The 15,492-nt window shown below is 41.3% G+C and overlaps 2 protein-coding genes across 3 annotated transcripts; both read right to left on the bottom strand.

Moving 5' to 3' along the window:
* Window positions 1-72: 72 nt before the first annotated feature.
* On the bottom strand, window positions 73-9,182 carry fcer1g (Fc epsilon receptor IgFc epsilon receptor Ig). The gene is made up of 5 exons (XM_070993402.1): window positions 8,986-9,182; window positions 3,086-3,177; window positions 2,386-2,433; window positions 1,497-1,520; window positions 73-1,399 (listed from the first exon to the last, which is right to left on the bottom strand). Exons 1-5 carry the CDS (start codon window positions 9,050-9,052, stop codon window positions 1,346-1,348), a joined length of 285 nt encoding a protein of 94 aa, XP_070849503.1. The 5' UTR covers window positions 9,053-9,182; the 3' UTR covers window positions 73-1,345.
* A 230-nt stretch (window positions 9,183-9,412) lies between these two features.
* On the bottom strand, window positions 9,413-15,412 carry ndufs2 (NADH:ubiquinone oxidoreductase core subunit S2). Of its 2 annotated transcripts, none has more exons than XM_070993401.1 (14): window positions 15,287-15,412; window positions 14,128-14,231; window positions 13,729-13,919; window positions 13,150-13,270; window positions 12,679-12,791; window positions 12,341-12,415; window positions 12,136-12,213; window positions 11,941-12,026; window positions 11,719-11,838; window positions 11,065-11,194; window positions 10,597-10,692; window positions 10,238-10,321; window positions 9,757-9,814; window positions 9,413-9,627 (listed from the first exon to the last, which is right to left on the bottom strand). In XM_070993401.1, the coding sequence occupies exons 1-14, from the start codon at window positions 15,391-15,393 to the stop codon at window positions 9,590-9,592; spliced, it is 1,401 nt and encodes a 466-aa protein (XP_070849502.1). In that variant the 5' UTR covers window positions 15,394-15,412; the 3' UTR covers window positions 9,413-9,589. The 2 variants fall into 2 exon arrangements, with proteins under 2 accessions (XP_070849502.1, XP_070849500.1); XM_070993399.1 differs by having other exon boundaries at window positions 14,128-14,227; window positions 15,283-15,401.
* Window positions 15,413-15,492: the final 80 nt, after the last annotated feature.

Here is a 15,492-nt window from a genome sequence, read left to right as displayed (position 1 = left end):
GACGCAGACTGTATATCATAATAGGCTACTATACTCGGTTGATGCCAAAACAAAAGGCGCCTCCTCCCATAGAAAAAAACAAATTAATCCTTTAATTTTAAAGGGGATAATCAGAAATAACAGTAAAGATGAGCGACAGAAGGACAATATGTACATTTCCATAATCTAAATCACAGGAATAAACCAATCTGCCAACTTTTGCTTCATTTTATACATATATTTAATCAAGAAATGTAATGATTCATGCATCATGCTGTTATGTTTTTCCCCACATGATCACATCATAGTTGTTTTTTCCTTTATTGGTTACACGTTGAACAGGTTGGTGATCAGTCAGATCTGGGCTAAATGTGACACAGATCAAATCTTTCATAATTACATAAGTCTTTATGAGCTTTATTTAATCTGTTAGCAGTTGATCCACTGTCGGAAAAATCTTATTTGTATGCCTCGTCATGTGGTTGTTTACCTTACGCCTGGAGGTTTACCACTCCCCATACAAACGGAACATGCAGGAGATAGGGTTGCTCTAATATGCCACATTAAAAAGAGACAATCTTATTTAATAAAAAAAAGTTCAACTTTGAGTAGGTTTTGTGTAAGTAAAACAGCTCTTTGCATCCTACCAGCAGCAGTTAACAAGCAAAACTTTACAGCAGTGTGTTATTTCTCTGATTTGTGTTGGGCTCTTCGGAGAAAGGAGAGCGTCTGTGTGTTTGAGTATGAACAGGTAAGGACTTCACCAAAGACACCGTCACTGCCATCCTGTGGTGTGCAAGAAACACTGCTCAGTTTCCCTAAGGCGTTACTTCAGAGGGAGAGCTCGGCTCTAACTTCTACCATCTCGCACGAAACTTTAACACTTAACACTATAAGAAAAGACTGACATCTTTCTAATGGCCTTAAAGAGGAAGTTAGTTGGACAGTCTGTGGCAGGAAGTCAGTGCCGGTTAGTATGTCGGCACAGAAACCAGCTTTGAGTGTATCAGCGGTACATGAGAAACACAACACTTTTTTTCTGTCTCTCTGAAGCATCACAGTTATCAAAATATGTTTGCATAAAAATTAAATATACGCAATAGAGCAGTAAAAATACCTTATTACAACAGGGGTAAGCATTTTTGAGAATTGTTTGCCTTGGGCTCATCTTCCCTTTTCCTGTTTTTTTTTTTTTTTTTTCTTGTCTTGACCTTCTTAACTTCCCATAAATCATACAAAAGGGAAATGACCACAGGTGCACAAAGTCTCACATTCTCTCAAAATATAAGCAGGAAAAGATATACGATATTTAAATACAAAGGGAAAAAAAAAAGAAAATATCTGTGTTGGACTCTTGTTCACCACGTCACTTCTTCAAGCCAATAGTTTCATATGTGTCCTGGGCATGAGGAGTCAAACCCTGGGAGGAAGACAGACGGAAAATGACAAATTCAGTGTACACCACAATAAGCTTTGTTTAAGCATTAGCTGTTATCATTCACAGCATCAAAACTCACCGTATAAATGCCCTCTTCAACAGGCTGTCAGGGGGAGAAAAGCACAAAATCAGACACTGTAGGAAAACATATTGTGACATAAAATCTAGTGAAAGACTTATTGTCTTTCCTGGCTGCAACAGGGCGCATATGTGAACCTGTAAAGAGGAAGGCAAAGAAGAAGCTGCATGAGAAGTGATGCAAGCCAGAAAGCCAGGCACCATGTCTGTACACTTTAGAGTGTGTGTTTGTGTGTGTGTGTGTCACACTGGGTTAGGCTGTGCGCAGTTTGTGGCTGCAATAGGAAATAATAGACTAAAAAAGTCAAAGCAGTAAAACAGCAGGTTAAGAGCTCTTGTAATGAAATGAAAAACTCTGCCTGGATAGCAAGTCATTTTGAAATCTAAGAACATGCATACCATGATCATGGATGAACTGAACAAGAAAGTTGTTATTAAAACTGCTATATTCATTTATTTTTCTTTCAAAAGCTCCATCTATGTCGTTTGAATTCAGCAATTAAAGGGGCTCTACCAATAAAAGCATAATAATGAAAATAACATAGAAAAAGAGAGGCTTTTCATTGGTCTGACAGCTTGTTGGTGGGCTCAGGAAATCGAAACTTTGTCAGAGCAGAGCCAACATAATAGTTTAACTCAACACAAACAGCTGAGGCTGCTGGAAGAAGAAAAAAAGAAATCAATAGGTGTGTGTGTGGACATGTGCCAGTTCCATTCTTCATGCTTCCTGTCTCTGAGGTCTGACCAGACTGGTGAGATATTTCTGCGACTAGATGAGCTCTCTCTCAGGTTTGGTCACTGAAACTCCAGTTTGTGGTGTTGTGGTTAATTGTGCATCTTTGTGTCTGTTTAAAGTCACGTATATACTGTGTACATGCATGTATTCTTACCTGCTTGGCCTTTACTTTCCCAGCTTCAGCCCCCTTAGCATTGTAGATCTGTAAAAGAATAAATGAGTGATTACCGAAAGACAAGCAAAGATTGTATTTTCACTAACTTTTTAGTTCAATTTTCCGGCCATAAGAATATATCAGCACACCAGTGAAGATTGCGCTCCATGCTTCTAATACATTAATTGTCAAAAGTACAAAGCAAACAAGCTCATTTAAGTTTTATTTTTAGAGCAAATGTATTGTATAATGTAATTGTTCCATAATGGTGAATGTCCTTAAGATCACTCTACATCAAAAAATATTTTTTTCTTCACTTTACCTACAGTACTGTCAGTACACGCACTCCTTTTATAAATATGTAATACATGCAGCTGAGGAAAGTAACAACCACAGATCAACAAGTCTCAAATCTAAATGTAAGTACATCAGGGTGTGATATTCATGTATTCTTGTAAAATGTATGATGCTGATGATCCTTTTCCTAAATGTGCAGCATGTCTTATTTTGCTGACGACACCCTATTTTTCACCCAGACATGAATAATGTATCAAATTAAAATTCAATTATGCTCCATTTGTCTTTCATCAGACAATGCAAAATAAAGGGTTCATTCACATTTAAAAAGATTCTCTTCTTGCATAATACTGCACATAGTACATAGTATTTTGTGATATGTTCCGTGATGCAGCACGCAAACCTTAATTCTGCAGTAAAGAGCCGTCAGTATGATGCCATACAAAAACAGGATACCGTCCAGCACATAGCAGATCTGTGGCTCTGCAAGAGCAGCTGAGGAAACACAGGAGAACACTTTGTTAAGAGCAAACCCATGACAACAGCACATCTGCATATGTTGATAACACTGCCTAATCATTTTAAGAGATTGCAGAGAGGAGACTCGTGGCACTGGAGCAATGTCATCACCATTTGTCACAGAGCCCTTCCTCCTCAAAGTTTGCCTCATGACTGCATACGTTTATGGCATTTCAACACACAAAGCAACAAACATTGCTGACTCCCATTTCATACTTCTCATGTGACCAATACATTGACGATGGGGCTGTTGAGTAATCGAGGTGTCACCATTTATTAGGAAACAAACAGCAAAAACAGCCATTACATCAGGAAGTAAAGGCTAGAGAGCAAAATGCTTTATGCGTCACCTTGGATGGTACTTATGGGGACATACTGAGGAAGAGTGGGGTGTAACACTGCATGCTGTTTCAAACAAAAACATTATGAATAGACAGGAAAATTCAATTGAATTATTAAAATGAAAGATAAATGGAATAACTAAGGGTGGGGGCCCGGGTGAGGCAGAAGTGGGGCTATTAAGTACATACACAGTGCTGCACATGCAATATGATGTATGAGAGGATTCCTTATCATTTTACTGAAACTATACTTGCAGGCTATTTGGGGCATGCTGCTTGTAGGAGCCTGTGGAGGGTAACAAGCTTTAAAAATTATTATTAATATTATTATTATTTTATTTTGATTTTTTTTTTCATATTGTTGTTTATATGATGTGTAGTTCAACAGCTTCCACTTTGTGAACACATGATTGTGTAAAGGCTATTACTTCAACACCATGTAGGCCCTGTGTGGGAAAACAAGAGCCGGGTGATTCAATATGACACAGAGGCGAGACGTTTTCCACGTGCGTAAAAGCGTCAGATATGACATCACATCATCCGCCGTCTAGCAAGTTTAAAGTTGAAAGAGTGAGGGAGGACTCAGACACATCGCGCAGGTAAAACTGGATGAAAAGGAGGGAGAAGCACAACATGCCGCTGCGCAGATATCTGCCACCGTCATTCCTCTGATGAGGCTGCCCGGACACCCTGTGGAGGCTGCGCTCCCTCTGCACTGTAGCCCTGTGTGACAGAAACACAATGTTTTGCCAGAGCCATGCTTTGTGAGTGCCCTGTGTAAAGACGGAAAAGCTGTTGTGTCTGCCTGATGTTTGCTGTGCACAAAACACATGGCTAGATTCTCCTCCTAAATGCGCGCAGGGGTGGAGAAACAGACTGCGCTCAGCACGCAAAAGCGTCCTGTGGCGCTTCACACCTGGAGTCCAACAGGGGAGGCCTACCTGCCAAATGCTGTTTGTAACGTGTTTCATGATGAAGGCCACGAGCCGCAACACGTTGGTCTAACAATACAGCTGACCTGTATACTACAAGCGTTGCTGGGGCAAAGCCACACTAGAGCATCAAAAACACCGAGATAATCGCTCCAAGAGGAAGCGCCCTCCAGCCGCTGCTGCCACCGCATCTGCTCTGGAACCTCCTCCTCCTCTGCCAAGACACCCTCCTCCCGCAGATGCGCAGCAAGAAGCTGCCAGCAGCCAGCGTGATCCTTGCCCAATCTGCGCGTCAAGACACCTCACAACCGCCGGCGCTAGACGCACAGACGGTGTGCGGGGAACGAGGGTCTCCTTCCAGCTGGGCAAAGGAAACACAACGGCCCTTTTCAAGATCAACCGCTTCTCTAAAAAAACAGTTTCCTCCCAGTCTGTCTGCTCATGCTCCCATTGAGTATCATTCAGCAGGAGAGCTCAGGTCACAGTTTCTGCACAGTGCAGGTGCGGATCTGAGGGGAGCCCAACGGTGTGATAAGAAAATATTCACCACTTTACATGCGCGCAGGATGAAGACAATAAAAATAGAAGGTGAAGCCTACAGAAGACTTTGGGTTTTTCATCTCTGTGTGCAACATGTCAGAGGCATTACGTTTAATGCACAAACACTTGCACTGCACAGTGTGTACAAAGTGTTATATTGAGTTTACAGATTGTGACGTCTGTGTCTAGACGTGTACTTTTACCAAAGGCTATTTCAATTCAAATATAAAGCATCTAAACCTTTGTAAGGTTCTTTTTGTCTACTTTTCGGCCTACCTGCTGCACACATCAAAGGCTCCCACTGCAGAAGGTTTTTATGTCTCTTCAACCTTTTGTGTCGGGAAGAATATGTTGCAGAATTTACGAGCAAACCTGTTACAAAAGCGCGGTGACATACAGCAGAGTCATGTTTTCACTCATAATTACACCATGGTCTGGGCGAATATTTGATTCTGATTGGCTGCAGGATTTTCATTTAATATGAATAACAATTCCTGATAATGGACACCTAACTGGTAGTTCCGGTGAAACTGCCTGTTTATTGTTCTAAATTGAAGCTCTGGCCACAAATTATCAGCCTGTTTCATAAACGAGTCAGAGGTGGGGCTTGCTGTCACTCAAAGCGGCCATGGCCATAATTATGCATGACTTTGAGCCTTAATATAATTTAAAGTAGTGAGATATATAAAAATGAGCCCCCGTGCAGTTGTCATGAATGGGGAAAACAGCTATAGAGGCACTCAGTACCAGGCTGTAAGCATGTTTACTTCTGCTGTAAAGTCGGCCATTTTAATATGGGGGTCTGTGGGGATTGACTGGCTTCTGGAGCCTGAGCTGTGAGTGGTCTTTTGACGAACTGCAGTTTTTGACCTGATCTTTGAAGCAGGCTTGCTCATGAGAGTTTCATTATGGCCTTGTACAGGGTTCAGACACACAGATAAGAGTCTGTTGGTGGAGGAACGAGAATATAAAGAATAAGTGTCTTTGTAATCAGTTTGAAGGCCATGAAACCATCTGAGCTGGATAAGGTGAGAGACTGTGGAAAACAGTGATCAACAAGACCAGATAAGGAGTGAAGGAATACAAAACAGAAGTCGAATAGTTTTCCACTGTGTTACACACATCTGGGGTTATGTGAACGTTATACAAGACCATCATATGAGGGGACTTGGACGAGGCTTCATTTCTAATGTATTTTTAGTTTCGTTCTTCAGATATATCTGACGGGGGCTCTACGTGTAAGGCATTTCTGCATATACGGCAAACATTTTTGGAAAACACTGGCTGTAGGTCTGCGGTTACTGAACGGAAATCCTCAGACGCAGAATTGCACGGTCAAAAATGTCATGCTTTTGGCTCTGTACAGTGCTGCACAGCAATATCTCATTTCTAATGCTGGAAATAATATTCTTAAAATTTCCCCTCTTTTAATTTATTTCTAAATAACAACTGATGCACAAAAAAGGATAGTGAACATGAAGAATTAATGTAATGTGCATGTAAATGTAATTCATTTGTAATTTTCACAGCCAGTCTGCCACACAGGATAGATTTGAAGAGCCCATGTTGCTGCGGGCTGGACTTCCTCAAATTCCATTGCTTTAAATGAAGAAGATGACATCATGGAAAGTTGAAGAAAATGATGAGCAAACTGTGCGATGAAACATGCTGACACATTAAATTCAGTGACAAAGTGAAATGTCAAAGTTTCCAAAAACACAAATTGTAGTAATTTAACTGACTTATTGGAACATTTAATAATTATTTTGGAACTAGTTTTTTATCACCACACTTACATTTGCATTTAATTAAACATTTCAAGTTCTTTTTAATGCATCATTTAATTGACTCATTACCGTAATTAACCAGTGAAGATGATTCCTGTGGGGCAGTCCACGCTCCAGAGGTTTGTTTTTGTTTCTTTCTTAATTTTCAGCTTCATTAGTCAAGACAATTTACACACTGTTCAATCAAATTTGAGCCGGAATAATCGTGTTTGACAATGCGCAGTGTATGTTTAGATTAATTACATTTCTGTAGAATTGAAATGTGATTGAATATATAAAACTCGGAAGTTTCTATTCTTACATTAGATACATGAACTTCTCCACGATGACAACAGATGTTGTTTTCGGCCTCGTCTCTTCCTTCCCTTTGTCTCTCCTCCGTTACAAATTTCACTGAACTTAATGATGATTCTGAGGTCTGGGATCACATGACTGTCTCCCAAGCAGAGAATCACTTCCAAATACAGGAATTTACTATTGGTGGACATATTTGGCTTGTGGGTTGTGGATGCATTCTTATCTTTTACAGTCGACGGTGAAAATATTGCATTCTGTTTTGAATTTCCTGTGTGTCAGATAGATGTGGTGCGTTCACTTATCTTTGTAAACATCTCTGGTTTCCACAACTCACATGATGCGTGGTTTCAAAGAAAATAACGAGCACTGTGATAATCCACTTAAAATAACTAACTGATTGGAAAGTGCGACGAATATGTCAGTATGTGGAGCCAACAAGTGCATCTCAGCACAATTTCAAATAAGTGCACATGTGTTTGTCACGACTCGAGACATCTAACACAGACTGTGTGATTTGGTGCTATAATGATTTGAATAGTATGCTTTATAAAGTCTGCTGTGTCTGTATACAGTTCTATGCATTGAAATAGAGGAATATGTATATTTTATTGTAGGGTCTAGGAGGCGAGGCGTCAGCTGAACCTACAGCCACTGTATTTTTAGGTTTAAGGTTTAGGTTTGACATGTTTTCAAAAACGAGATATTTCTCTTTGTGTGTAAAAATGTGTACAGCAGTTTGCTGTGAATTTGCCTCATGCTGTAGACCACACATACCAGAAGTAGGCCATAGTCAGTTGTGGTTTGCAATTAAAACTGAAATACGTCAAGTGGAACATCGCTCACACTGAAGGAGAAGTTTGATTTTCAAAGTTGCACAAGAAAATATGAATTTAAACTGTTCATGGCTACATTTACAGTTTTCCTCATCATCGTTTGATCACCCAATTACGTCAGTAAATAATGAAAAATGGCAATTACATTCTCCTAGAACCCAAGCTGATGGCTTTTTGTTGGCTGACCAACAGGCCAGAAGTTTTTAGTTCCCTATAATGTAAGAAACGAAAAAGGCGTAGTTCCCTACATTTGAGATGCTGCAACCATAAAAAAAATTTTGCCTAAAAATGATTGGTTGTTAAAGTTGTTTATATTTACTCACTTTTATGTATTCTTGACCTGTTAAAACCCTGATATAAGCTGACCTTTGGAAGGCTAAATATATATCTCTATACACTGAAATGCACTGAAAGTTGTAAAATTGGCTTATTTCATCTCATTATTAAACAGGTTGTTTCACTGCAGTTTAAGGGTAAGCTGTTAAAGCTGTGTTTTACATACATGGTTCTTGTGGTAACTGTGATAGTCCCAATATAGAGAAAATATGTATAATGGTAAATAAAGTCTGAACTAACCTTAGTGGCAGCTGACATGAATCTAATAAACTGTGTTTATTTGCTTGAGGCAGGATGGTTTAAGTAGAGTGGCAGTTAGAAAAGTGGCCATTCACACCAGCCACGAGTAACAATAACTGTCAGGGTCCGCTTCTCTTTTCACAGGAACTCTGAGGTGGTGACTACGTTTCTGCTGCCTACACGGAGTGGAACAAGGCCAAAAGTCAGAAAACCTCACTGCACTAAATAAACACATATCCGTCTGCCAAGATCAAGTAGTAGTATCTTCAAAACTGATTTTTTTTCTCTTGGCGTGCCCTCCAGAGCCTTATCTTCACCCCAGTTAACTCAACAGCGCAGCTCATGCTGAACTGGGTTTTCTTGTTCTCATCCTAAATTAAAAAATCATGACTGTGGGGGCTTTAGACATGAAGCCACCCTTACAACCCAGAGCAACATAAAAATTAAAGTTACATCCCAGCGTAATGTCACGACTCACCAGCTCTCCCGAAACTCATCCACAGAGGAATCACCACAAGGAACGGGCTCCTGCCCCACACGGCCATGATAACAGGCTCAGCTCTGACAACTGGGCTCCTTAAGCAGCCAGCACACACGGCGACGAATAGCTGGTGTTTTTTTCGTCTGCGTTCTGATGAGGACTTGAATGTTGCATACTTCACAGCCAAGAGGGGAAGTTGTGGTCTGAGCTCTAAGTCCACTCGTCTCAGATCTCATAAGACCACTCCCCTTTTAACACCAAGCCAGAGGAAGGGCACACGATCCGAGGCTTTGGTCGCTTCTGTCGTGTTCAATACCTGATTTTCGCTTGTGATTGCAGACGAGGAAATGGAGCGTTTAAAAGAGAAGAGAGCTTCTCGTCTTGCACATCGATCTACTCCAACGTGAAAAACACAAGTCACTACTTTGCTGTTCGGTCATAAAATATTTATTAGGTTTATTTGGACATTGTACATCATTGATTCATCTGTCAAAAGCCTCACTACAGCAGAGAGTGAACAGGAAGAGAGCCTGACTAACAGATGTGGGGAGGAGAGAATGAATTCTCTTCTTCGGGCAATCTACACGTAGGCAGTATCACGTCAACGGTCAACCTCGCCAAACACTATGTCCTGGGTGCCTGTCAGAACAAGAAGAAAAGGCTCAGTGAAACTTGATAGAAAAGCTTATATATGCATTTATGCAAACTTCAGAGAGGAGATTTCTGCCCTTCTGGAGCTGGATTCTTCAACAATAATCGCTTTCTTACCGATAATGGCCACCACATCAGCGAGCATGTGCCCTGTGGCCATTTTATCCAGACCAGCCTGCGAAGAAGAAAACACGTCTTAATATTCAGAACCGCTGAAGACCAGCTTCCACTATTGAGGACAGACGAGCTCATATAAAACTGAATAATCAGCATTCAGGAGATTATAGCCTGAAGTTAAAGCACTATAACTACTCTAATAGTTTGTTTATGCAACTTTAAAGACATTTTTATCTGAGAAGACCAAACTGAAATGACTATGTTAAACAGCAGTTCATGTACCCATGAGCTAAGAGATGAGCAGGAAGGAGCGCGGTGCGGGCTGGAGTTTGTACACTTTTGAAAATGGTTCTATAGTACTTTCTAAAATGCAGTTAATGAAGTAAAAGCAGCCCTAAGGACAAGCCGTTAAACGTGCTGAATAATTGATACCCGGTGTGTTTAATATTTCACAGTGTCTTGTGAAGTTTCAAGTGCGCACCAAGTGAGCGAATCCGGGAGCTTTGATCTTGCAGCGATAGGGTCTGCTGGAGCCGTCTGATACCAAATAAACACCGAACTCTCCCTGCAAGCGACACACGGACACACACAAATACACTTGAGTAAGCAAATTACATCACAGCAAGTCCCTAAAGGCCTACGAGGGCGTCTTCATTAATTAAAGAGTCAAAATGTAAACTAATATAGACTAAGGATCTACACTTTGTTTGTTAGGTTAAAAACTCCATTTGAGCATCTACACATTATTTAAATCATAAGGCTAGTCAGAGGAAAAGCAGCAAAAAGGCATGTTTTACACAGAACTTTTCCAAATACTGTACACAGTATGAGTTTTCTCACCTTGGGTGCTTCCACAGCTGTGTATGTGGCCCCTGGGGGGACCTGGTAGCCCTCTGTGTACAGTTTAAAGTGGTGGATCAGAGACTCCATGGACATCTAGGACAAGAAGCACATGAGACATGTTCATCACAACTGCTGTTCTGATGTTAAGTTGAATGTGCGTATGTTGACTGAGATGTAAAAGTGCAACACTGAAAGTTCTGAGGTGAACTAGAGGTGATCTGAGGCCTCGAGGGCCGCCCCGGTTTAAGTGCATTTTACAGCAGATCCGGCCTAATTCTGTTAAGAGGATAGTGTGAAGACAAATTAGCGACACCACTGAAATTTAATTAAAACACAAAAGTGATTAAGTGCAGAGGGAAACCCAGACAGGAAGAAGGTCCAACGTTTTCGAGATTTAATAGCCTGCAGGCGTTAAGAGCGTCTCACAGACTGAAAGGAGAAGAGGAGGTTGTCCACTGAGCTCACCTTCATCTCAGACCTCTTGGGCGGGGCCACCTTGGCGTCATCCACCTTAATCTCTCCTTCTGGCATCTTGTTGAGCGCCTGGTGCATGATCCTCAGGGACTGTCTCATCTCCTCCACTCTGCACAGATATCTGGATCGCGCACACACACACACACACACAGAGAAAACAGTGGTCAGCTACAGATCAGCTCTAGCCATTCTGCAAAGGTAAAAAACAAACTGTGCGTCTGTCATTTCAAACAGGCAAAGTCATTTCTTTTCGCTGATCAAAGCACATTTGATTACTGGCTTGTATTCAACACTGACAGCTTCGCTCCATTTAAGTCACTCTTCAGACTGTGTGCACAGGTGTCAGCTTGAGTCACATGACTCGAGTCAGAGACGACACACTAATCTGATGACTTTATACTCGACTTTAATAATCCAGCAGCGTCCAATCAAGTTGGTTCAATGCAGCTTTTAGAAAATAGCATGGGCATACCACTACAAGTCACAAGAGTGCTCAATGTCTAAATAATGTGTCTCATATGTAATAAATCAGTAGTGTGCCAGACATATTTATCATCTCTTTTCAACTGCCTTCAATCAGCCAAGGACCGCAACTTTGGCGAAACAGGCCACTGACTTGAGATAGAGAAGAGAAGTGAGTTGTACCTGTCATAGCAGTCTCCGTTGCTTCCAATGGGGACGTCAAACTCCACTTCGTCATACTTGTCGTAAGGCTGAGACTTTCTCAGGTCCCACTTGATGCCCGACCCTCGCAGCATCACTCCACTGCAGGAGAGAGGCGAACATTTTTAAGACTTCAGCCACCCTAAGCCTCTCCATGAACGTAGCATCCCTAAAGGAGTCTTTTCACTTTCATCAGTGGGTTACCTGAAGCCGTAGTTGAGTGCATCCTCAGCAGAAATCACCCCGATGTCCACAGTACGATTCTTCCAGATACGATTGTTGGTAAACATCTACACAGAGGAAAGCAGATCTGAGAATTCAGATCGATCTTCACTGCATCTTTAGCATGTCTTGTTATGTTAAAAGCTTGCGGTGATTAAAACAAGGATGGTCACTCACCTCTTCTACTTCATCAATTCTAATGGAGAAATTCTTGCACCACTCATAGATGTCGTCCATCAGGCCAAGGGGCAAATCCTGGAACGTTATTAAACATCATTAGCACGGATCACGTTTTTCAGAATCTGACTGATGAAGTGATCTGCACGTCAGAATGCTCGATACGGCTTTACACACACAGACATGAGAAGCATCATTCACCCACCTGATGGACACCGCCAGGTCTGACGTATGCAGCGTGCATTCTGGCTCCAGACACTCGCTCATAGAACTCAAACATCTGAGGAGAAACAAGAGTCAGATGGTCAGAAGGCCTCAAGCAGGCAACATTACAAAGATAATCTACTCAATGGTTGCTCAGAGAAAAGCCATGAAATAAATCCTGCCTTCACAAAGGTTCTAATGTTTTGGCTGAAACCATTTTAGAAAGGATTCAACCCTTTGGCAAAACTGTCATTGTACCAAGAGGTGTTTCTATTATTTACTCTGAGCTCATTTGCATCATGAAAAATTGAGCGTGACATCACGCGGCGGTGCTCTGACCTTCTCCCTCTCCTCAAACATCCAGAAGAAGGGGGTCATGGCGCCGATGTCAAGGGCGTGTGTGGTGACGGCCATGATGTGGTTCAGGATGCGAGTCATCTCTCCATACAGAACTACGAACACAACACATACAACCATTGAAGCTGAAACAATGAGTGTTTTCACCAAAAAAAAAAAAAGAAAAAAGAAAAAAAAGAAGAGAGATTTACATTTTTTCTCTGTGGTAAACTGAATATCTTTCTGTTTTGGCCTGTTTGTCACACCCCCCAAAAAACAAAACACACATAAAAAATGAAACACACAGAGGCCCGGTGCCATAATTAATTAACAAACGGCATGTGTGTGATTCCAATGCATCAAAATAAAATGTACCAGAAAAGCCTGTCATCAATCGCAGACAAGATGTCTAAAAATATACTTGGGCCATTTGATTTAAAATTGGAAGCCTTTGCATAATCTGACCATGTGTACCTCTGATCCACTGTGCACGGGGTGGAGCTTGGATGTTGAGCAGCTTCTCCACAGCCAGAGAGTACGCCTGCTCATTACACATCATGGAAACATAGTCCAGACGGTCAAAATAGGGCAGAGCCTGTTGTGTAAAAAGAAAAGGAAGTGAAATTTACTGCATCAGGGACTCCAGAAATTATGTAACATTTGATAAAATGTTAAACCGTCTTTGATCAGTTCTGTCGACAAGAGTTCAATTTAGTCATTTAGTCAAATGAAGAGGTGATGTGTTGCCATTCTCTTGCACCTTCTAGTTTTTATGCCGTAAATCCAGCTCACACAGTATTCACACACCCCCAATTTTTTTTTTTTTTTTTTTTTTTTTTTTTCAATATGCTGTGTTGCAATTTACTGTTCTACCATTTGAATACACCACAATGCTCTGTTACTTCAGCTGGGCAAAACCAACAGCTGATTCCGCACTTCCTGATTTCATAATCGTCTACACACACAGTATAAGCTATTCAAGTCACTGCTTAATGAATATGAATTTGAGAATTCAGAAACAACAATTTAGAGATATTGTATGTGGTTCAGTACCTGCAGGTAGGTTTTGTACTCAATGAGCTTTTCTGTGCCGCGGTGAAGCAGGCCGATGTGGGGGTCACATTTCTTGACGGACTCTCCGCTGAGCTCCAGGACTAGACGCAGCACACCATGAGCTGCAGGATGCTGGGGACCAAAGTTAATGGTCAGGTTGGACACATCCTTCTGTGCTGGAGGATCTTTGTCTGCAGGAAGACAGAACATACGGGGACAATGAAACAAAACATCTAGGGGAGATAAGTCAAGCCTTTTATCGTTCTAACCCTGACAAAGATTAATATGTCACATTTCATGAATACAACCCAATAATTTATATTTGCCTTTTGATTTGAATCAATAAAGACTTAAAAAAAAGTTATTAGTGGAGAACAGGACAGTCTGTGTGGATCGTACCATTCCATGGGGGTAGGGGCCATTTCTCATTCAAGGCAGTGGGGTACATCACAACTCCGCCATAATGCTCCATCCACTCCGCATCTGGCTGCCATTGTTTCTGCCTGCAAAAAGCATTGAAAACATTCTTCACTTGAGGTAACGCTGTGTTAGTATGCGTTCAGTTTTAAGCCAACTCAGACCACTGAAGAGATGCAAAACTGAGCTTAGTTAGGTGCCACCTCTTCAGCTACATGTATGTTGCCAGAGAAGCATTAATCTCATTTTGTCTGAGCTGTCATCTGGAAAGAGTGATGATCGGGTCTGCTTTCAACCTGAAAACTGATAATCATATCTGGCTTATGAGGGACACATGCAGAGCAGAGATACACAGTGGGTCATGCTTGGTTCACACAATCTGTTAATTATTGGTCATTGCTGCAACATGGCAATACATGGCAACATAAAAAAAACTGTGGACCTCCTACAGTATCAGAACACGTCAATAACAAACCTAAATGTTCAAGTCTCCTTGACTTTGGTACCACATAATCACAATATGAAAAGCCGAGGACAATTTCAGAGAAATGGAAGTTGATTTTAATGAGTGGTGGTAGTTCATAAAAGACATGCTTTCTTTGCTTGTACATTTACATTAAAAATGCTGATTTTAGCTAGAATGGATGCGACAACACACGGTTTACTCTTCCACATTGGTTAAGTACACTGAGGTTAACCAGAAAACGATCAGTTATGTTTGTCATTATTGTATAAGGTGGAAAGTACTTTGACTTTACAGGGATCGTGAAAGATGCACATAACCGGTGTGGTAAACACTGACACACGTTAGCTAACCAGACAGCTAACAGTTACATCTTAGGTAACGTTAACCAATCGAGAGCAAAGCAGCTAATCTATCATGCAACGTAATGACAGAGCTTTAAGGATGGAACTCCTATAACGCTAACATTAATATACATGTATAATAAAGACGTTTCCCATTCAGAAAGCACACAGCGTTGCAGACAACTCGAATTATTTTGAGGAGATCCGGTCGGCTTATTTAGCATCAACCTAGCATTAGTTTTTCAGTGTGCACATTTATGTTGAGCTCAAGCTAATACGGCTGGCAACACAAAGGTCACACGAAGCCTCACGTTTTGTGTTTTTGTTAACTTGCCTGTTTTGAAGGACCGTACAGCCAGGACTCAGCAAATTATTGTTTAATATCAATTTTGTTGAAGGACGTCCTAATTTGGTAAGCGACCTCAACATCGTGGCGGCCATCTTGGCTGTCAGACTGGCCAATGACGTAAAAGTATTTTCTTCTTTTGTTTTAGAGGCGCATGACGGGTACAAGGTGCTTGTCTGCCACCTATCGGAAAG

Source organism: Chaetodon trifascialis, chromosome 23 (assembly GCF_039877785.1).
Source record: "Chaetodon trifascialis isolate fChaTrf1 chromosome 23, fChaTrf1.hap1, whole genome shotgun sequence".
Taxonomy (NCBI): domain Eukaryota; kingdom Metazoa; phylum Chordata; class Actinopteri; order Chaetodontiformes; family Chaetodontidae; genus Chaetodon; species Chaetodon trifascialis.
Note: the sequence above shows the minus strand (reverse complement) of the source record. Positions and strands in the feature narration are given on the sequence as shown.

Coding starts and splice junctions, on each gene's coding strand:
- fcer1g (XM_070993402.1), bottom strand. CDS start 9,052: ATGGCCGTGTGGGGCAGGAGCCCGTTCCTTGTGGTGATTCCTCTGTGG. Junction 3,178..8,985: donor GATGAGTTTCGGGAGAGCTG/GTGAGTCGTGAC, acceptor GTGTTTCCTCAG/CTGCTCTTGCAGAGCCACAG. Junction 1,521..2,385: donor GGAAAGTAAAGGCCAAGCAG/GTAAGAATACAT, acceptor TCCCCCTGACAG/CCTGTTGAAGAGGGCATTTA.
- ndufs2 (XM_070993401.1), bottom strand. CDS start 15,393: ATGGCCGCCACGATGTTGAGGTCGCTTACCAAATTAGGACGTCCTTCA. Junction 14,232..15,286: donor TGTACGGTCCTTCAAAACAG/GCAAGTTAACAA, acceptor TGCTTTTTGCAG/GCAGAAACAATGGCAGCCAG. Junction 13,271..13,728: donor AGTACAAAACCTACCTGCAG/GTACTGAACCAC, acceptor TTTACACAACAG/GCTCTGCCCTATTTTGACCG.